The sequence below is a fragment of the Hydra viridissima genome, unplaced genomic scaffold, assembly GCF_058129835.1.
Source record: "Hydra viridissima isolate aposymbiotic clone 2 unplaced genomic scaffold, HvirCarnegie_v1 scaffold_1, whole genome shotgun sequence".
NCBI lineage: Eukaryota > Metazoa > Cnidaria > Hydrozoa > Anthoathecata > Hydridae > Hydra > Hydra viridissima.
Genome location: NW_028324300.1, coordinates 19,233,573 through 19,255,715, shown reverse-complemented (window position 1 = coordinate 19,255,715; position 22,143 = coordinate 19,233,573). Strand labels below are relative to the sequence as shown.

The window sequence follows — 22,143 nt, the reverse complement described above, 5'->3', positions numbered from 1 at the left end:
TGCATAGCTCAATATAAATATATAGTTTAATTGTTGAAAAAATTACATAACCGTTTGTATTACATATCTTATTAATTAGAATTTATGATATCGCATTATTTGAGGAGGTAATGGTATAATGGAATTTACTTTTTTTAAAGCCGCCATCTTGCCCCGCATACGGGGCAAGATGATAATTTGAGGTAACTTTGGTTAATGTGTTTTTTCCAGGCTATTTTTAATCTTTATATGGGTTTTTTTATACATATGTGACGCATAATAATTTTTTTCCACTTTTTGATAAAGTTTTACTTATTGGAACAGTTATTGAATAAGATATAAGTGCTTTTCAAAACGTTCGTCATCTTGCCCCGTGTTCCCCTACTTTATTCATTGTATCAAATACAAATAATTTAGATTAATCAAAATTAACTTTCTGAACGTGTCTCAGCAATCCTTTTGAGAAGCGACACTTAATTCTATGCATCGCTGAGCAGATTTTAGATTTTAGACATATTTTTGATTCAAACAAAATCTTGAGGCAAAACTGAGGCTGATTGACACAGTTCTTCTTAGGTTTCCGAAGCAAGCTCCTTGGCTTGAACCTGCTGTTGTTTTAAAGGCATTTTTTAAAGAAAATCCATCTGGTGATTTGCTCCTTACAAATTAATTCGCGTCGTGATTTATTAGTTAGATAGCACTATGCTGGTCAGTTTCTTTTATGTCAGTTTTTTTTTTTATCTTTTAGAAACAAAGTTTTTAAAGTCACACACTTTTCGCAACCACACTGGTGTTGATGTTAGTGAGCAGTTTAAAATACTCATAATAGTTCTTTCGGTCCAACCAAATTTGCATTTTTAATTTTTTCCTAGTCTTTATATTTTCACTTGTGTGAACACTGTGGTAAACATGTACTAAAATACCAATCGTTGTTAGTAGATGTAAAACGGACTCTAAGAGCTATTGGACCTTTCCGGTCGTTGGCTCCTAACTCCCATTTAAACCTACGACATCAAGGTTTTTTTATGACTTGTGAATCTTGTTTTTAAAAGAAAATATTCCCAACTTACAGTTTTTCGGAAGATATCTAGTAGTGAAATATAAGAGAAAATGTAAGGAGGGAAAAAGCTTTCGATTTCACACTCTTAAAGTCTGGACAATATAACATTAATGATTCGCTAAAAGTAATCGAGTGTGCGCCATTCAGTCTGTCACTAGTATCACATGACCACATCTTGGGAGTATTCAAATTATGAAGAGATGACCTTGTTTGTGCAGTGCAAGACTTCAAACTCTTTTCATTCCTTTACTTGAGATAGATAAATTGTCGATTAGGTAGGCATCTAGTTTTAATAATATTGCTTTTTGCTGAATGGGAGGTTACTGATTTGAAAATGGTTTTCCCAAACAGGGTTTGGCTATTAAGTTTGTTTTTTTTAATTAATGTTTTTTGATTATTTAACGAATATTATTACTTGATGCATATTTAATCTTTTTTAAAACTTTGAACATTTAAAAGTAAAAATGTTTACCAAACCAGTTTGTTATTTAAACTTGAATAACTTAAAACTGATTTACTGGTATACAGACCAAAAAACATCACAACTTTAAGTTCATTCAAAAGACAGTTCCTGACAACAATCTAAAAAAATATTTATAAAAGTCATCATAAAGTACTTATAAAAGTCATAAAATTTTAAAAAACTCATAAAATATTAATAAATGTCAACATTAAATATTTAAAAGTCTTCATAAAATATTTACAAAAGTTTTCATAAAGTTGTTTTATTCTTTTAAAACAAACACTAAGCTCACTTTTAAAAAATTTTTTCAAATGAATTAAAAACTTTGTCATTTCAAAAGATATACTATAAAGCTTAAGGTTTTAAAACTAGGTTGCAGATTTATAAAATGATTCAGTTTACTTGAGTTCTATGTATAAAGTCATTTAAAAATACATGTATTAAAATTATATTACTTTACAAAAAATTCTTGCTTATGACACACTTGTTTTAATGGGTTAACACTACAGTTAAAGCAATTGATGAACAAAGCATTATTGACACAATGTTACTGACACTAACAAGTTATCAGCAAGTTCTCACTTATAACCTGAAAATTATCTCCTGAACCATAATTTTATAAGATAATCAATTTAAAACTTTTTCTTTATCTTTGCCTTTTTTTATTGCATAGCTTTTTTAAAACCTTGCAAATACAAGTGGGCTGTTGAGTGCACATGACACTGTAGTTGTGTAAAAATAATATGACAGTTAGAATGTCATCATAACAAGGACAGAAATAAGCATACTCATTTATTCTTTAGAGCAATTTGGTAGAGAAATCTAAAAATGCAATTAAACTGATGCTTTTTGTTTTTAAAAGAATTGTAACAGTTCCCCTAAAAAATTTTCAGTTTCAAGATTAACATAATTTTCAAATGCAAACCTTCTCCAATCAAATGATTAAGTAAAATATTTTTCATTGTCATCTTTTTTCACCCTGTCAATGCTGGATAATAATGAATAGAGTGCAAACTTCTGTAAATGTCTTTTTTTTTATTATTAAATAAATAAATGTTGATTATTTGATTTATTCAATCAAAATATTATTTCGATTGAATAGATTGAGTTTAAATTATTTTACATGTTTAGACATAGAAAATTGTAAGATTCCTGAAATAAATTTGTGATGTTTCACATACTTTATGTTATTTTGTTTCAACACAGAAGTTCTATTTGATTAAATCCATTAAAAGTATTTTTTGAAAAAAAAAAAAGATTTTTAAATGTAAACTTGCCACACATCAAATTCATTTTCTGTTTTAAACTCATAATGAGTTCTACTTTAACAAACTTGATGAATTCCAATTTATATTACAAAACTTAAAGAAACTTGAAGTTTATTGTTAATGGAAAAATAAAAAACAAATGCCTAGCGGTTTTTTTTTTAGGGATAAGTTGTTTTTAGGAATTGAAAAGGGATTTAAGTAATAAAGATAGAGTTTGCTTGTGATTTTACTGTAAATGAAATAAAATATTTAAAAGCAATCACTTTCACAAGTGATTTACTTACCTAACTTAAAGTGAATATAGTAAATTAAGTACTAAATGTTTTATTACAGTGCTCGTCTCCTCAGATATTTCAATTTGCAACTGAATTTCTTCCCTTTTTTTTTTTTAGAGGAAAGTCTTGATTTATCTATTCCACAGGATAAGGTACAAGTAACAAACTGACTATATATTCAAATTTTTCAAATTATAGTACATAAAATGTATGCATGTATTTTAGCAATAAAAATGTATATGTAAAAACAATATTTGATTTGAGAGAGTTTTTCATGAAAACCATTCTTTGTAAACATGTCATTTTTAAGTTAAATGATTGATGATTTTTGATGCTGTTTTAAAAAAAAAAATTGTTTTTTATTCATTGATGTTTTCTCAAAGAAACATTTTCTGCTTGTTTTTATTACATCAAGTAGCAAATAACAGTAATACAGTAGCAATCTACTACAAATACTCATTTACATGACATTCATTTACAGAAAATTATAAACAATTTTTTGTTTTAATATCACCAAAAGTTATTGATTATCTATTACATTTAGCTTCCTTATAAGTTTATTGCAGGTTTTGTTATGTTAGTCAATCTTTTATATAAATATAATTTAAACAACTTAAAGTATATATTAAATATAACATTTTACAGAACACTCTTGCTTTTGGCACACTATGTTCTATGGGTAACAGCTGCTGCATTAAAACTAAGGATGAACAAAGTATTGTTGACACCCAAGTACTTAAAAATACTCTGCACAATGCTACTGACACTAACATGGCATCAGCAAGTTCTTTGGATCATGAAGGTAAAAGAAATGCTTAAGAATTTTATTTTACTATTAAAAAAAAATTTAGTTTTTATGGCAAAATAATTCTAAAACTTGTTTTAGGCTTTTAGTTTTCACCATCTTTTATTTTTAACAAACAAATTTTTCATCATTTTTTCAATGATACCTATAGAATGATTAAATGTATTTAAATAACATAGTACTTTCAATATTATGAATACTATATAAGTATTCTGAATACTATATAAGTATATAGAAAAATACATGTTGAAAATAAAAGCAGCCTGGGATGAACTATTTTATTAAATATATTCATATTAAATATTTTGTATATTTGTATATGCAAGTATGTGTATATATGTTTATTTACATGTTATGTATGTATCTGTGTATATGTTCAAATTGGACATTATATATTCATGTATATAATAAAATATTATGTAATGTACATAGCATAGAAGTTGTATTAAGTAACAGGTTTTTCAAAAACCTTTATGATTCTTACAATTTTTATGATGCAGTATTAATTATAATTTGCTGTTTTTTTTTTTGTTTTTTTTTTTAAATAAATAAAAGTTTAAGATTAAAAAACCTTTGGTTAAGATTAAGTCTTTGAAAACTATCCATGGCATTTTCAAACATACAATAATTTTTGATCGTAAAGTCATTGATTTCATGTTATTTTTGTTATTCATTCAATTTTGTTTGTCTAAAGTTGTTAATTAACTTTTAATGATGTTCTGAAATTTATCAAAATTGTTTTATTAAGTTTCAAGTTTAAGTTTTTCAAGCAATTTTCATTGCTACTTAAGTTTAACACATGAATGAAGTTTTCTCTGTCTTCTGAATATAAATACTAAAATTTAAAAATATTTGATTGTAATCTTCCCTTAAAAAATTGATTGGAATAGTTTTAGTATATTAACATATTTCCTTATATAACAAAATAAAAAAAAGTGGTTGCATAAATTAAAGTTTTCTTCAGTTGAAGAGAAATTTTACTTACTGAGTGTTTTTAACATTTAGCAACTGAAAAGTTTTTAATTTTTTTTTTCTGTTTTTGTAAATGTTTACATTTGGAATTAATTTTAACTCAAAATTAATTCAAAGTGTAAAGAACATTTGCACTTTTAATATTAGCAACTTATTACACAAAATAATTATCATAAACTGTTTTCCAAAAAATATTGACCTCACAAAATGAGAAGTGTTAACACTCTTGAGTATATTTTTAAAGTTCCAAGCATGTTATACCTCAAATGGACAAAGCTACCACCTAAACATTAAAATACATGCTTCAAACTAGATAAAACATGTGGAGAAAATACCATGAATCTCCAACGTATGACGTTTTAGTAAGTGCATTGAAAAAGAAAAATAGGATAAAAGCAAGTACAGCTTCAATTTTTTATTATTTAGCAGGAAATTATAAGCAGGAAAAATTGCTGATTGTGCATCTAAAAAGTGTTAACTTTTTTAAAATTGAATTAAAAGATTTTAAGTTAAAAAACTAAATTAAAAGGTTGCTGTCATAGTGTATAATGTCTATTTAAAAGTGTTTTTTTTTTTTTGTTGCTTAAATAAAGATTAAGTAAAGATTTATTAGGGTTTTCATTTTTAATAAAAATAAATTTTAGATAAATCAATTTGTTTTGAGAAGAAACTATTAAAAATTTTGCATTAATAAAATAAAAAGATTCAATATATACAATGGTGATCATAGAAATAGGAAACCCATAATATATCCTTTAATTGCATTTTATAGCTGTTTCTGTTTTTTATTTTATGGCATTTTTTATGATAATTTACAAACTGAAACTTGCGTTATTGTTTCGGCATAAAAATGACAGTGTGACAATAAAAACATTTGTTGTCAAATTTTGCTATGTGGGTGTGCTTAATGAAATAGCACATGCTAGTGGAGAATCCCATTTATTAGTAAAAGTTTCAGTTTCTTAACAAAATTTTAAAGTGAGAACTGAAGCAAGGCATTGTAAATATTATTTTTAATGTATTTGGTCCAGAAATTAATTCATGCAGTTTAACAAGGGATTACGAAACTAGCTTATTGTCTCAGCGTTTCGTTTAGCAACGCATGCGTGCGAAGATCACTGTTATTGCGCTTCATTTTCATTATAAATCATTTGATTTAAGCGTAATTAACACTATTTTTAATTTATCTGATAGTGTCGATTTTAGTTCCTGATAAAGTGTTTTTGCGGGGGATCCTTCTTCATTACTTTAACATGAAGAAAAGTGCTACCGAAAGTCATCCTATTATGGTTGAAGTTTATGGTGACCATGCTCTAGCTGAGTGAACGTGTCAGAAGTGGTTTGCATGGTTTAAAAGTGGTGATTTTTGTTTGGAAGACCAAGAGCGACCAGGACATCCAAAAAAATTTGAAGATGCAGAATTGGCAGCATTGCTCGATCAGGATTCTTGTCAAACGCAAGAGGACCTTGCAAAATCGTTAGGAGTTGAACAATCAACAGTTTCCAGACGCCTCAAAGCCATGGGTATGATTCAAAAAATGTCTCATTGGGTTCCACATGAATTGAAAGACAGAGACGTGGAAAGAAGAAAGACCATTTGTGAATTGCTGCTTGAAAGACAGAAAAGAAAGGGATTTTTGCATCGAATCGTTACTGGTGATGAGAAATGGATTTATTATGAGAATCCTAAACGAAAAAAGGCGCCTTGGTAAAGCCAGGTGAACCAGGTCCATCACAACCCAAACGGAATATTCACTGTGCAAAGGTTATGCTGTGTATATGGTGGGATATGAAAGGTGTGGTGTACCATGAGCTTCTGACACCTGGTGAAACTTTCAATGGAGAACGTTATCGACGACAATTAATGCATTTGAAGCAAGTTCTGGTCATAAAACGACCAGATTGGGGTAACAGACATGATAAACTCATTTTTCAGCATGATAACGCTTGACCACATGTCGCAAAACCTGTCAAAAATTATTTGGAAAATGTCGGATGGGAAGTGCTACCCCACCCGCCGTATTCTCCGGACATTGCTCCTTCTGACTACTACTTGTTCGATTGCATGAATAACGATTTGATTGGACAGCGCTTCACTTCTTCAGAAAATATCGAAAAATGGGTGTCTGATTGGATCACTTCTAAGGATGAAGCATTTTTTCGACACGGAATTCGTAAATTGCCGGAAAGATAGGCAAAAGTAGTGACTAACGATGGACACTATTTTTATTAATGTATTCATCTATTTAGTTTTTGAAATAAACCTTCAATTTTCAATTAAAAAGCGCATGAATTAATTCCTAGACGAAATACATTTAATTTTCATGTAATAACTTAACATGACATGGCTCGTACTGTATCTGGAAAAGCTGGAAAACCTGGAAAATTAGCCAATTTTGGCTAAAGTCATGGAAAACCTGGAAAAGTCAGGGAGTTTTTATTTTTTCTTCAAATAGTCAGGGAAAAGTCAGGGAATTCTGATTGAGAAGTTTTACAATTAAGCTATTATGCTTCTGTTAGTGCTACCCATTTATTTTGACAATTAAAAAATACCCTACAGTGTTTCACAGGAAGGCATGTGATCGAACACCTTTATATGACCACACATATTTTGTTTTCACAATTTGACTGCGGTTTTTTAACTTTTTTAAAAGTTGAATATTTTTTAACGTATTTAAATTCTGCAAAACGCTTTCAAATCAAGTAACAAATTACTTTGTTTATTACTAACAATTGTTTTCAATAAACACATTTTATTTAAATTATGGTTGTTATTTTATTATTACAATAATAGTGCATGTTTCTTTTTTTTATTTGTTATAATAAAAACCATTGCAAATTTTGAAAATGGTCAGGGAAATTCATTTGATTTTTCAAAAAAGTCAGGGAAAAGTCAGGGAACTTTGTATAAATTTTTGGCTACGAACCCTGCATGAGGTGAAACAAATTGCTTTGTAGTAAAAAACAAAAATAGTTTTAAATATATGATCAAATGCAATTCACATTTCTCAAATTTTGTGTCAACAAGGGTGTTCTAGAAAATTGGTTTAATGCTGTCATTAATATTGAAAAATACAATACTACTGATGATAAAATTCAAAAGCCACTGCCAAGATAAACTTCAACTGTAATGGATTGCCAAATTGTTAGAATATCTAAAGAAAACCCTTTTTTAACTTCTCATGAAATTAAAATGGAAGAACAGAATCAAGTAGTTGTGTCAGCTCCAACGATTAGTCATTGTTTTCAAGAAGCAGGCTTTCGAGGCTGTATAGTGAAAAAGAAACCCCTTATTTTAAAACAAAACTGGCTTAAGTGTTTAAGCTGACTAATGTGATTAAGGTTTGCAAAAATGTTCCTAAATAAAAAGGTTTTCTTTTTGGAAAAATGTTTTCTGGACTAATGAATCCAAAATTACTTGCTTCCATTCTGATGGGAAAGTAAATGTCAGGCATACAATGAAGCAAGAAAACAACTGATTGTATACTCAAAAAATGGTGATGCATGGTTAAGTCCTAAAAGCATACTGCAAGATTTGTAAAACCTAAACCTAAGAAAAAGTAAAAGTCCAGATCTGAATCTGATTGAGAACTTTTGGTACAATATTGGGGTGGCTTTATGAGATAAACAAACCTTTGTTATATAATTTATGTTATATAATAGTTTGAAGAAGGGGGGGGGGGGGATTCAAAAAGTTTGAAATGCCACTACTGTTGAACAATGTCAAAACTTGCTAACAGTATGCCATTAAGAAATGCTGCATTTCTAAAGAATAAAGGCTACTTAACAAAATATTGATAAATATTTTCAATATTTTGATGTAGACTTTTAAACAGCACTATTTTTTTGTTTGATGAGCTTTTTCTATGATCACAGTTATTTGTTGAATTTTGTAGGTTTTTCAACAATTATAGTTATGCTTCCGTTAAAAATATTTTTTTTTTCTTATGATTTATAGCTAATAAATGGAAATTTATTAATTGATATGGTTTTTTTTACTTCCCTGATAAAGAAAGAAAATATATTAACTCTAATGAAGAAAATGTTAAAGTGTACTTTTTCTGTGATCACCACTGTATATAAAGTCTATTTGTCAAATTTAGTAAAATCTGAAGCTAGGTATTCTAGCTTATGTAAATGAACACAAAAGGGAGAAGCAGTGCTATTTTGTTGCAAATATTTTTATGCACAAATTGGTTTTCTTTAGGTTTTATTGTTTAATATCAAGTTCTGTTCAGTTTTAAATTCTGCTTATTAAACCATTTACAAAAGGTAGTTGATGATTTTTAACAAAAAAAACCGTTTATATCCTTGTGATCTTTTCAGAGGCATTTTGGCAAAATGTGACTTGTTAACTCACTTCTGGTGATATTTTTACTACAACTAATTGGAAAAAAAAACAAAAACAGTTGAATACAGACAACTTAAAAAATTGTTTATATAGTGACACAAATTTATTTTTTTATTTCTGTATTGTTGCCACCAGAATAGCAATCATACTTAACTTTTATGTTTTGTCAAACAAATTTAATTACTACTAATATGATAAATTACTACTAATATGATAAATTACTACTAAATGATAAAAAACAAATATAGTAGCATAAATCATTTGAAATAACACATTGATTTTAATAAGGTTGAAATTACTAACCACTTGATTTAAGATACCATTGTATGCTAATCAAGTTGTATCATTTTAAAACTGCAAAATCACCAACCTTTAGTATTTGTCATTAAGGTTTTTACATTTTAAAAAGAACTGTTGAAGGGGATTGGTGTTTATGAAGTCACTTTGATCTGTTGTAACTAATTACTTAAAATGATGTAATTATCTCATTTGAGGATTTGAGCCTGAAATAGCAAATCATTTTGTTTTTTCTTGATCAGTTCAATTTTTTTTCTTTCTACAAACTTTTTCTGAAAATCCTGCACACACATACATACACATATGCAAATTTTCAAAACAATTTAAAGGTGCTGAATTTGAAAATCATTATCATAGCTCGTGAGAGCATTTTTTTTTTTTTTACATTTAGTACTTTAGATTTTTTTAGCAATCAAGAAACTATTTCTAACTAATCGCAACATCCAAGATAATGCAACATCTTTCTCTTTAAATAGACACATTTTATTCTCACTGACCCATTTTAACCTACCTTACTCTATTAAAGCAGCCAATGAAAACCAAAGCATTAAAATCCAATTTCCCATTATTATTCACCTTTGGATTGAAATATATAATCCATTATTCAGCAAGGTTTTTAGCACAGTCTGAAAGTTGTTTCTTGAATTCAAAACAATCTTGTTTTGAACTCCAGAAATAATCTGCCATCATTTTATAATCCAATCATCCATATTATCATTCTTCCTTAACTAAACTGAAATTCTTCTTCTTGCTCTTTACTTATATCCTTGCTAGCTTGTTATAACAATGACCAGTTTAGTCACATTGAAGATTTTTAGGGAGATTTTGTTAAAATCTAAAAGTTAAGTTACATAGAAATTTGTTGAAAAGCAGTAAGCAAAGTAACAAACTGGCAGATTACTAAAAATGAATTATCAAAACCTTCAAATAAAACCTTGAAAATTATGTTTCTTGAAATACAGTTAAAAACATTTTACTTAGAAAAAACATTGTTGTTTAAACAGTTATAAGCCATCATCTTTAGAAAATCAAGAATAGTGGCCAGAGGTCAGTGATGAAAATAACTTTGAGGTAATAAATACCATTAGTTTTTGATCAACCAGGATGTCAGCTGAGCAACCATATAGCTCCATCAGCTGACATGCTGGTTGATCAAAAACTAATGGTGGCAGTTTAACAAGGTATGATCAAACTTGGATGAAAGAAAATGAAACAAATTGATAAACCTGGCCAACATGATCACCATATTTGAATTGAATCTATTTTGGGTGGGATGGGGAAATGACTATTCAAGATCAAATAAGTAACTTAACTAAAGCAAGAAGTAGATACCATTTTGGATTAGAGTTCTTTTATAAAAAACAATTTTTTTCATACTTTTTTATAGAAGCAAGACTTGCTACCCTTCTTGATTACTCAGCTGCTGATGACAATGAGGTATTTTTTGTATACTCATAATTATATTATATCATACTTTAAATTGTATATGTTATGCTTTATACTTATTATTACTTTTTTAAGCTGAGGGGAGTTAGACCATTTACCATAATGTAAAATGGTTTAGAAATCTTTGTAAAAATTAGCTGTTTACAAGTCATTAATGCCCCTTCCTCCTCCCCTAACCTTTAGCTATTTTATACAAAACTAAAATTAGTATATAGAATTAAAAATTTCTTTTTATCAAAAACATTTTTGCTTCATGCTCTTGTATCTGGTAATATGGAAAAACAAGATTGCATTCCACTCTGAGAATTTCTAATTATACTTTTTATAGTATTTTAATTATATTTATTTCAAAACAAAGTTGTAAAAACTGGTTTTGGAAAAGTTAAGAGAATATTTATGAAGTTGTTCCCTGTTAAGGAAAAAGTGAATGTGTTAAAAGATCAAACAAAAATGAGTGAAATTCTTGACAATTCAAAACTACTGTTACAATTAGCACTGATGGTTGGGAAAGACTGGCAGAAATTGGGACGCTTTTTATTAGTCAGTGATAATGAACTTGATGTGATAGATGCTGACTATAATGATTTGGAAGAGAAGGCACACAGAATGTTTTGTGCATGGAAAAACCAACAAAAGTCTCCTACCTCAGATGATTTAGCAAACGCAATATACCAGATAAATAGATCAGATTTGATAAGAGTGATGGAAAAGTTCTTAAGTAAAAACTAATTTGTAAAAATTCTTTTTTCTTTTTCTTTTTCTTTTTCTTTTTTCTTCTAAATCTGAAAATTCTCTGAAGTTTATAAACATAGTAAAAAAGGTTCTTTAATTGTTGTTCTCATGAATTTTGCTTTTTATAAAAGAAGTTGAAGTTATTTTTTACACAAACAAAATTTTTGAATAATTTGCTCATTTTTGATAAAATACTTTTTAGATAAATCATTTGAGAGAGAAAACCCCCTGAAGCCATCCATTGAAGAAAAAGAAAGTAAGTTGTTGTTAGCTGTGTATAAGTTATTTGGCAATATGCAACATCTTATTGTTTGAATATTTTTAAAATATTTTTTATATTACTATAAAATTTTAAGTTTTAATAGATCATATTGTAATATTTTTAAACGTAAAATGATATTGTTATTACTATTGTCATTACTATTGCTAATATTTTTATTCTTGTTGTTTTTATGTTATTATCACTCTTATTGGTAAAATAATATTTTTATTAATATTGTTTTGTTTTATTATTATTATCTTTATTACTGTTCATTTTATATTTAATATTTTTCTTATTGTTGTTGAAATTATTGTTATGGTATTACTTTTATATTATTTTATATTATTGTTCATATTATTATTACTATTTTTATTATTATTGTTGCTATCATTTTTATTATTTCTAGTATTTTTAATATTTTGAATGCATTTAATAATTTTATTAGTAAGTATAGTAAAAAACTATATAAAATAACAAATATTTTTTAAATGTAAAACTAATATAAAATAAATAACTGTTTATAAAGTACAACAGAATAAAAATGTTTTTTCTTAACTTAAGTACAAAAAATTTTATGATAATGCTATAAAACCTTTGACATTATGATGGTTATAATAAATACAATCATTTTTTCCTTAAAATGGTACAAGTGTGGTTTAGTTGATTACCTGAGATTGACAAGTCATACGTTGCAGTCTGAAAATAAGTTTCAAACTCCAGTTATCCTAATAGTAACAAAAATATTTTTTTCATAATTTTGAAATAAAGAAATGTTTTTGTTTTGGCTTTCAATTGCTGATTTTTTCTTTTCTTTTCTATTGGATGATTTTACCTTTCATTTTTAAACCCATTTTATTGTCCAATAAATTATTTTTTAGTTGTTTATTGCCCTGTTTGAATTTATTAAATTAACTGCACTAGAAGCTCTTTCTAGAATGTTCTTATATATTGTCTCATTATTTTCTTATATAATGCTATGGTAAATAGATAATATGGGAATAAGTTAAATTGAGTTCTATGAAGGTTAAAAAGTGTCTTTTTACATTGATTTAATGGGTTAGAAATCAAACTTCCCAACCAACAAATACAACTTCTAAAGAATTATTAGAATTAATGCAATGAAGAAATTAAGTTTTATTAATTAAATCTGAAGCTTAGTGATTTAATTGTGAATTATTTTGAAAATGAACCAATTGATGATAACTTTTTTTTTCTTTTACAATTGGCAGCAAAAAACTAATTCAGCTATAATTGTTTTTTCATAAAATGCAGTTAAGTAAATTAAAAAAAAAAATGCAGTTTTTTTAATACAAAATATATGATGAGTGAAAATTCAACGTTCTTTTGTTTAAATCATAAACACAAATTCTTTATGTGTTTACGATTTAAACAAAAAGATACTTAGATACTTAAAATTAGATATATTTTTAACATTACAATTTAATTTTTAAAAAAGTTAAAGCAATAATAAATATAATTATTGTCTTTGAGGAAATTAGTAATTAGCTTTATTTATTTTTGATGAAATTGTAAAATGCATAATAATAAAAGTAAAGTTTAGTCTCATCTCTATTTTACAACAAAATTCTCTAACTTTGTGCATTTTTTAAGATCAAGATAAGCTTATGGCAAAAAAATTCATCTTTTAAAAGAATTTTATTTTCTATTGATTTTTTTTTATCATTTTTTGTATAAGAAGTAATATAGAAGCAACTTAAAAGTTGTTGATAATTAATTTCTTAATTGTTAAATTTATTCATAAAACTTTATTCAAACACTTATTCAAAAAATTAAGCTTTTCAAAAGTTCATTCCATTGTAAAATGGGATGGTTTCTATCTAAAATGACAAAACCAATTTTTAATTTTAGTAAGAATGGAATAAAGCTTCATTCTTTTTTAAAAACACTGCAAAGAAAATTTTAAATGATTCTTGAAAAACTATTGTGATTAATTAAACTGAATGATTTAAATCTTTTTACATTTTTAATGAATTTGTTTATTATTTAATCCAAAATTTGTGTATGTAGGTATTTTTTATTCAGTTTCTTTCCAAGATAGTACATCTGTTAGTGGTGATTATTTAATGATGTGGGTTGTTTCATTGGTGCATTATTTTAGTGCAAGAAATGTTTTTGGAAATAATTTTGATTTGTGTGGATATTTTAATTTTAATAATTGTACTTACTCTTTTTTTACTATATTCAAGAGATTAAAATATAGAACTTTAATTAACTATGGTTGGACACAAGTGATATTGATTTTATGAATTTTTGTATGTTCAATGCAGCAGGTTTTTTTCCTGGTATTGAATTTGATTCTTGCATGGTTTCTAAAGTTGATTAAAATAGAGATTGTAGGTTATTAGAAATGAAAATGCTTTATTTTTACCAGTACTATGATTAAGCTGATTGTATCAAATGCAGCTGTTACTCATTATTAAACTAACATTAATTTTGTGTTAATTTTTGTGTAATTTTACATTAATGCAAAAACTTATCAATTCACTTAATTCCCAGTCCTTTTTTGATCTCATGGAGTTTTATATTACTTTTTTATATTGTTTTACAGGTTAATGAGGTCTTTTCTTTTATTCATTTTGTCTGATGTTTTTTTATAGCTATAGTTACACACACTTATTGCCTCTTTTGAATATGCATCTTGAGTCAATAGAACTTTTAAAATTGGTAATCTAATGTAGAATGTCATATTTTGGCACTATACCCAAGTATAGTTGTGAAAAAGTCAACCCCCTAATCTTCATAGCTTACTGTTACTTGTTCTCATCACAGTTCAATTGAAAAGTTGAAACAAACTAAAATAGGTTGCTATTAACAAAGCATTTTTAGAAAGAACTTTTACAACTTGACATCATTTTGAATAAATTTCAAATCTCTCTGACAAAAAGTAATTTTTATTTTTTATATGTTTATAGTTTTTTTTTTTTTTAATATAAAAAGTTCAATTAAAGTAATTTAGATATGGATTAATTGTAATTAATATGTTGAAAGCATAATTAAAGAAAATTAATTGTGCTAGTACATAAATACTTTTGTTAAATTATGCGCCAGCAGACACTGTCATAAAATAGATTTTTAAAGAATGTAAATAAAAAATATTGGTTTTGTAAAATATAGAAATATAAATTTATATATGAATAGCTGAAGAAACATTTGTTTAAAAGAGAATTAATATTTGTTAAAAATATATTTTAAGGAATAAGTGTAAATATGAAAACAGCTTCTTACAATAGGAAGTTGTATTAGCAGGACAAAGGAAACCTTTTCCTGTGATTTTTAACTTTTTTAAGAGTGAATTATTTCATGTGTCAAAGATGTTGTCATTTCATGTGTCAAAAATGTTGTCAAAGAAATTAATAAAATTTGAATAAAACTAATTTCATATATTTTGTTAATGAAATTACCATGATTTTTTTATTTAAATATTTACAAAATATTCATAATTTTCTTCAAAGCAATTATTTCTTTAAAATTTTTACACATTATTAAAAGGAAATTATTTTTTAACTTTGAATCTTCAACATTTATTATTAGATTTTAATTTTGAATTAATTTTTTTCTATAAATATTTTTGCTATTTTTACATCAGATTCAAAATATGCTTTCTTAACTTCTTTATTTAAGTTTAATATTTTCTTGTGCTTTGTGTAGTTCATTAAATATCTTCTCTATAATAAATTCACAAAATCAAAGTTTTTTATACATAATTTCTTTTTGAAAAATAAATTTTGTTTTTCACTTTTGTTGATACTAATAGAGTTCCTTCTAATTTGTGAAACAGAATCAGTATCTTTTTACAAGAAAATAGTTAATATACTACTGTGATCAAAAAGTAAGGTGAATTTTTTTATAAAATGAAAAATCTTCATTTATTCTTCCAAATCTGTATCGTCCCCCTCAAAATAATCCCCCCGGCCTTAATGCACTTTTCCCAACGTTTTTTCCAGTCTTCGAAGCATGTTGAAAAGTCCTCGGTAGGGATAGCCTTCAATGCGCGTGCCGATTCAAGTTGGATCTCTTCAATGGACTCAAAACGATTTCCCCGGAGTGGTCTCTTGAGCTTTGGGAACAGCCAGAAGTCACACGGTGCTAAGTCGGGCGAATACGGTGGTTGTGGAGCAACATGGGTAGAGTTTTTGGCGAAAAACTCACGAAGAACCAGTGCTGTGTGCGAAGGCGCATTATCGTGGTGCAAAATCCAAGAGTTATTGGCCCATAATTCCGGTCTCTTTTTGCGAATAGCTTCACGCAAATGTCGCATAACGCTTAAATAATATTCCTTGTTGACAGTTTGGCCAGTTGGAAGGAATTCGTAGTGCACGACACCACAATAATCAAAGAAAACAGTCAACATGACCTTGATTTTTGAGCGACTTTGACGTGGTTGCTTCGGTCTCGGCTCGCCTTTTTCACGGTATTCACTCGATTGGTCGGTTGTTTCAGGGTCGTATGCGTAGACCCAAGTCTCATCGCCAGTAATAATTTGTTTGTAGATGTCTTGATAGTCAGAAAGCATTGCTTCACACGTTTTAACGCGACGCTCTTTTTCAAAGAAATTGAGAAATTTCGGCACCAAACGTGATTTGAGTCTTCTGAGGCCCAAATGATCCTTCAAAATTGCTTGCACCGACCCAAATGATATTCCGACCATGTCAACAAGGTCTCGAATGATTAACCGACGATTTGCAAGCACCAATTCTTTGATTTTGTTGATGTGGCAATCATCAATCGAAGTCGATGGTCGTCCGGAGCGTTCCAAGTCATCAACACGTTCTCGGCCTTCTTTGAAGTCTTTGTACCACTTGTAAACATTTTTTTGAGACATAGTCTCTTCACCGAAGGCCTTTTGCAACATTCGATATGTTTCAGCAGTATCATTCCGCAAACAAAATTTGATAGCACTTCTTTGCTCAACAAAATTAGACATCGTGATAATCGCCGAATGCACTTTTGGTACTTCAGAAACAAGCGTAAACAAAAAAAAATAATTATGAGTTTGACATGTAATTTGGCGCAAATGTTAATGACATTCCTACCAACTTAAAAATAAAAAAGATTGGACGATTCGAATAAGGCGGGAATTTTAAATTAAAAATTCACCTCACTTTTTGATCACAGTAGTATGAATAATATTTGCTATTTGAAATATAAAAAGTTGAAAATTTCAAATAGCCATTATTATTCCCATATTTGAATTTGAAAGATCCTAGGAACACTTCTTATGCAGGAATTCTTTAAAACAGGGTGACACAAAAAAAAAAGGCTGCTGATCTAACTGAAAGTTTATAAAGCAAAAAAAAAAAAGAAATTAACAATAATGAACACACAGACCTTTGATATCCAACTTTAGCATTGATGCAAAGCCTCAAATGTGTCTTGAAATTTTTATTGAGTTCCCATATTCCAAATATTTACTATTTTAAGTATAATTGTCCTAGAAAAAAAAAAGAAATAGCATAAATTTTTTTTTAAATATCTTTTTAAATATCTTTTTCTTTGATTTTCTATTTAATAGTAATTAAAATTTCAAAGTTTGGAATTTTCAACAAAATCTAACATGTTGATTGATGTCAAATCCAAATTGAAGTTGATCAATTTTAAGTTGCATTATGTTGAAAATTGGTTTTAATTCAAAGTTAATTTTATTTTATTATTATTGTATCAATGAGTTTAGTTGACTTAGACATTACAGAAAAAATGAAATATGTAATGAAAAAAATAACGTTATTCTATTATTTTGATTTTTAATAAAAACAATTTTCTCACAACTTAAATAACCCACTGATAAAATTTTATATGTTGTCAAAAATTTTTGTCATAACTCATTTTATTTGCACTGATAAAATTCATCAGTTTTAAGTTGGATTATATTGAAAATCGGTTTTAATTCAAATTTAATTTTTGCAATAAATAAAAAGTTCATCATGTTTCATAGGATAAAGTATGATCCTTATTCATATAGGTTTCATTATAAACATGTTGTCCTTTTTTTTGCAAATTTTTCTAAATTATAATAATGATAATAATAATAATAATAATAATAATAATAATAATAATAATAATAATAATAATAATAATAATAATAATAATAATAATAATAATAATAATAATAATAATAATAATAATAATAATAATAATAATAATAATAATAGTAATAATAATAATAATAATAATAATAATAATAATAATAATAATAATAATAATAATAATAATAATAATAATAATAATAATAATAATAACAATAACAATAACAATAACAATAACAATAATAATAATAGTAATAATAATAATAGTAATAATAATAATAATTATAATAATAATAATAATGATATTAATACAAAATAATAATAATAATATTAACAATAATAATAATAATAGTAATAATAATAGTAATAGTAATAATAATAAAAATGATTAAAAAAGGAATTTCACTTATTATTGAGAACATTATTCTTGATGTTATTGGTGTCGTAATTATCATAATTATAATTGGTGTTATTATTGTTTTTGTTGTTGTAATTATTAGGATTGTTGTTGTTACAATTAAATAATTAATTAAACAATAAAATTTTTGATTATTTTTCATATTTATTATTAGTTTTATAATTTATTGCTAGTAGCAATATTTTTTTTTTAACAGTAAAATAATTTTTAGTTTACTTGATAAAATATTTTGTGTAATACATAAAATTATTACGCAAAATATTTTATCAAGTAAACTAAAAATTATTTTACTGTTAAAAAAAAAGTCACTGTTACAAACAATTAATTATAAAACTGCAACAAACAAATATTTGTATGTACAGTAGAAGAGAAAGTTTGTCAATGATTTGCTTTATAGAAATTTGCTTAATAGAAATGGGCTTAAAATTCATAATAAAAATGGACATTAAAATAAGATCATATCAGCAAAGAGCACAAGTAATCTAACGGAAACAGAAACTTATATTGATTACAAAATAAATGCAACAATTTTTAACCCTTTCATGCTTCAATTATTGTCTCATAACAAAAAAACACACAGGCTTATCTTGGATTTCATGCATTGAATAAAAGCAAAACAATTTCCACACTGCCTCCAACAACTTTGTTTCTCTTGAAATACTGGGAAATGGCTACGCATATCAAATCTTATATCTTTATATAAATATATATATATATATATATATATATATATATATATATATATATATATATATATATATATATATCTTATATCTTACATCTTTAAGTAAAATTACTGTAGATGCACAAATCTTTTTCTATATTTGTATCCTTGAGATCACTATTATTATTATCACTATCAACATCACTATCGTCAAAATCTATGACTAAAGTTTCTTCAGAAACTAATTTTGTTATAACTTTTTGTGTGTGTTTAGAAGAATAAATATTTTTTACCTGTGTTATTGTTTATTTTACTTTAAGTTCTGAAAATAAATAAGTTGCATCAAATTACACACACTCACACACCCATATATATATATATATATATTATATATATTTATGTGTGTATATAAACATGTACTAAGCACACCCAGTAAATAATATAGCATTGATTTCAATATGACCATAAGTAACATATAATCACATTCACAGAATATATACTATATTTACTAAAAAATGAAAATAAGAGTAATGATATATATGATAATAACAATAAAAAAATATTTTAATCTTTAAACTTATTTTAACATTTAAATGATAAAAAAAATAATTTAATTAAAAAATCTTATCGCATAAAAGAATAATAATAATGGACGGGATTTTCATTGAAGCGCAGTGTTGTTCTACAACAACAAATTAACTTTGTTTATTAGATCAAAAAGGTATTAATAAAAAAAAATATAAATGAGTAGTAAGAACAGTACTATGTTAAACTAACATTAAATATTTTTTTCACAACAAGATCAGAATTATAAATCCTTTAAATTAGTAGTATTTGTTATCTGCTCCCAGTACCAACTTCACCCATAAAAAATCATCTACAAAATATCTGTGGTACTCTGAAATGTTAAAGTAGACTTTTTCTACAGCCCTTTTCAACTTTCCTTTATAAAATAATATTGTTTTCAATTGGTTAGGATGCACAATTTGGGGAAGCTTAGTTTAATTTGTTGTTATAAAACAACCCAGCGCATGAAAGGGTTAAAACAAACTTTTAAGAAAAGAATAATAAAGATTACAACTCCAGCCAAAGTAAAAGTTATAAGTTATTTTTTAAAATAAACTTATATTGGGAATCAATTTTAAACTTTCTATTGAACTTCTAACAAAATAACAAAATCAAACACCAGTTTTTGTTCAAATTATTTGATTTGGATTATTTAGCATTTAATTTTTAGAAACCTTCTTCAGAAAAATTCTTTTTTTTTCTTAGAAAAGTTCTTTTTTTGTTCTTTCAGAAATGCAAGAAGCACTGAAAAGTTATTATCTTAAAACTTATGGAAAAATGGACGAAATTGTGCACTTAGTAAAAACTCCAGCTAAAGTTGAACTCTTAAATAAGTTCATTGAATTGACTGTAGTTGATGCAGATGAAGTGGAAAAAGACACTGTCACCATTGCTGAGCGAGATTTATTTCTTCAAAGACAACTGACATATCAGCCAATAGAGTTTAAGGAGGTGTTTTCGAAGGAGCTATGTTTACTCTTGATATCTGGCATTGCTGGAATTGGAAAAACTTGTTTGCTCAGAAAGTGTTTATTGGACTGGGCCAATGGTACCTTATTGGAAATTGTTGATTTTGTGGTTTATTTTGAATGTAGAAAGTTAAATCAATTTCAAAACATTGATAACATAAATGAATTGTTAAAAGTTTTCTACAAAGATATTTTTCAAGAGTGCAATGTTTGTGAGCATTTTTCCATTCTGTTTGTGATAGATGGGTTGGATGAATTTGCTCACTTAGATATATTAGTAAAGCATAATCTACTTAATCCAAACAGTCTACCAATTGTTGATGCATTAGCAGAAGCATTGAATATTCAAAAGTACAAATGTGTTGTTGCTGGAAGAATTGGAGCTATATCACAATACAAACATAAAGTTACAAAATGTACAGACAAGTTAACCATTCAAATAATGGGTTTAAATGACAACGGAGTTAACAAGTATATTGAAAATTATGGCAACAAAAAAGAAGCCATTAAAAGTGTTCTTGAAGAGTCTTTCTATGCTAAAGCCATGGCATCTGTTCCCTTTTATTTATCAGCAATGTGTGCAGTAATTGCTGCAAGTGGTTCTTATTCTTTCAACACTATGACTGAGTTGTATTGCTCTATTTTCTTATACTTTTTTCAAAATCACATTTGTAAAACCGATGAAACAGTTTATATTATGATGCAAAGTGAGAGTAACAAGCAACATGTTTTAAGAGTTTGTAAAGTTGCATTTGAGTTGTTCAATCAAGGTAAAATTCTTTTCTCCCAAGATGAAATGAAAGGGATTGTCAATGACTTTGATGGAGTTGAAAATGAACTTTTGGGTTTCATTGAAAGAGTTGACTCACAACTTGGTTATCGATATCAGTTTGCTCACCTCACTTTAATGGAGTTTTGTGCTTCGGTTCATGCACACGTTTATTTGAGCACTGATGAGATTATCTGTAACGAAAAGTTGTGTAGTTGTTTGCCTATGATTTGTGGACTAGCAAATGAAAACAAAAAATGTTTTGTGGGATTACTTGGTAACTTGAAGAATTCAAATAAAGAAAGGAATTCATTACTTAGTTCTGTACTTGGTAAGTTCATTTAAAATGTTAAAGAATTATTTATAAACTACAACTTTGTTTGAGCTTTCATTATTTGTTTATTATGGTTATAATGAGTTCTAGTTTTTGTTCCCTTTAATTTTTCTTTAATTATTTTTGTTATGTTTAGGGTTGTTTTTCCCAATTTTTATTGTTTTGTTTTTTGTTGTTGTTGTTTTTTTTAAGAATAAAATAACTAAGTAGTCAATTGTTTGATTTGGTAATAATTGACTACTTAATTGGACAATTAGACATGAAAAAACCATTATTGTGTTTGCTCAAAAAATTTATTTGAATCTACAAATTAAACATTCTTTTTTACCTGTGAAGTTTCTTGTTATATTTTATATTTGATATCTGTGTTTTTCAAGTTAATGAATTTTTTGATATTACTTCTAAATATGTTGACTGATTTTGTTAAGTTAAAAATATAAATCAACTGAAAAAAAAAAGAATGATAACC

General features: G+C 26.6%; 2 protein-coding genes across 10 annotated transcripts in view; both read left to right on the top strand.

The window, feature by feature from the left end:
• Positions 1-22,143, top strand: part of LOC149893764 (ATP-dependent DNA helicase PIF1-like) — a 265,925-nt gene that overhangs the window by 195,928 nt on the left and 47,854 nt on the right. The gene's annotated exons all lie outside the window — the stretch shown is intronic.
• LOC145192496 (NACHT, LRR and PYD domains-containing protein 9B-like) overlaps positions 1-22,143 on the top strand; it is a 46,766-nt gene that overhangs the window by 16,637 nt on the left and 7,986 nt on the right. For 2 of the 9 annotated variants that reach the window (XM_090076358.1, XM_090076362.1), the window contains exons 3-8: positions 3,163-3,197; positions 3,691-3,847; positions 10,858-10,907; positions 11,334-11,634; positions 11,851-11,904; positions 20,334-21,671. In XM_090076358.1, the coding sequence (XP_089932484.1) occupies positions 3,721-3,847; positions 10,858-10,907; positions 11,334-11,634; positions 11,851-11,904; positions 20,334-21,671 (1,870 nt within the window). In that variant the 5' untranslated portion in view covers positions 3,163-3,197; positions 3,691-3,720. Of the gene's footprint in view, positions 1-1,057; positions 1,315-3,162; positions 3,198-3,690; positions 3,848-10,857; positions 10,908-11,333; positions 11,635-11,850; positions 11,905-20,333; positions 21,672-22,143 lie in introns of those variants that run through there. The other 7 variants (XM_090076359.1, XM_090076364.1, XM_090076360.1 and 4 more) reach the window with 6 other exon arrangements.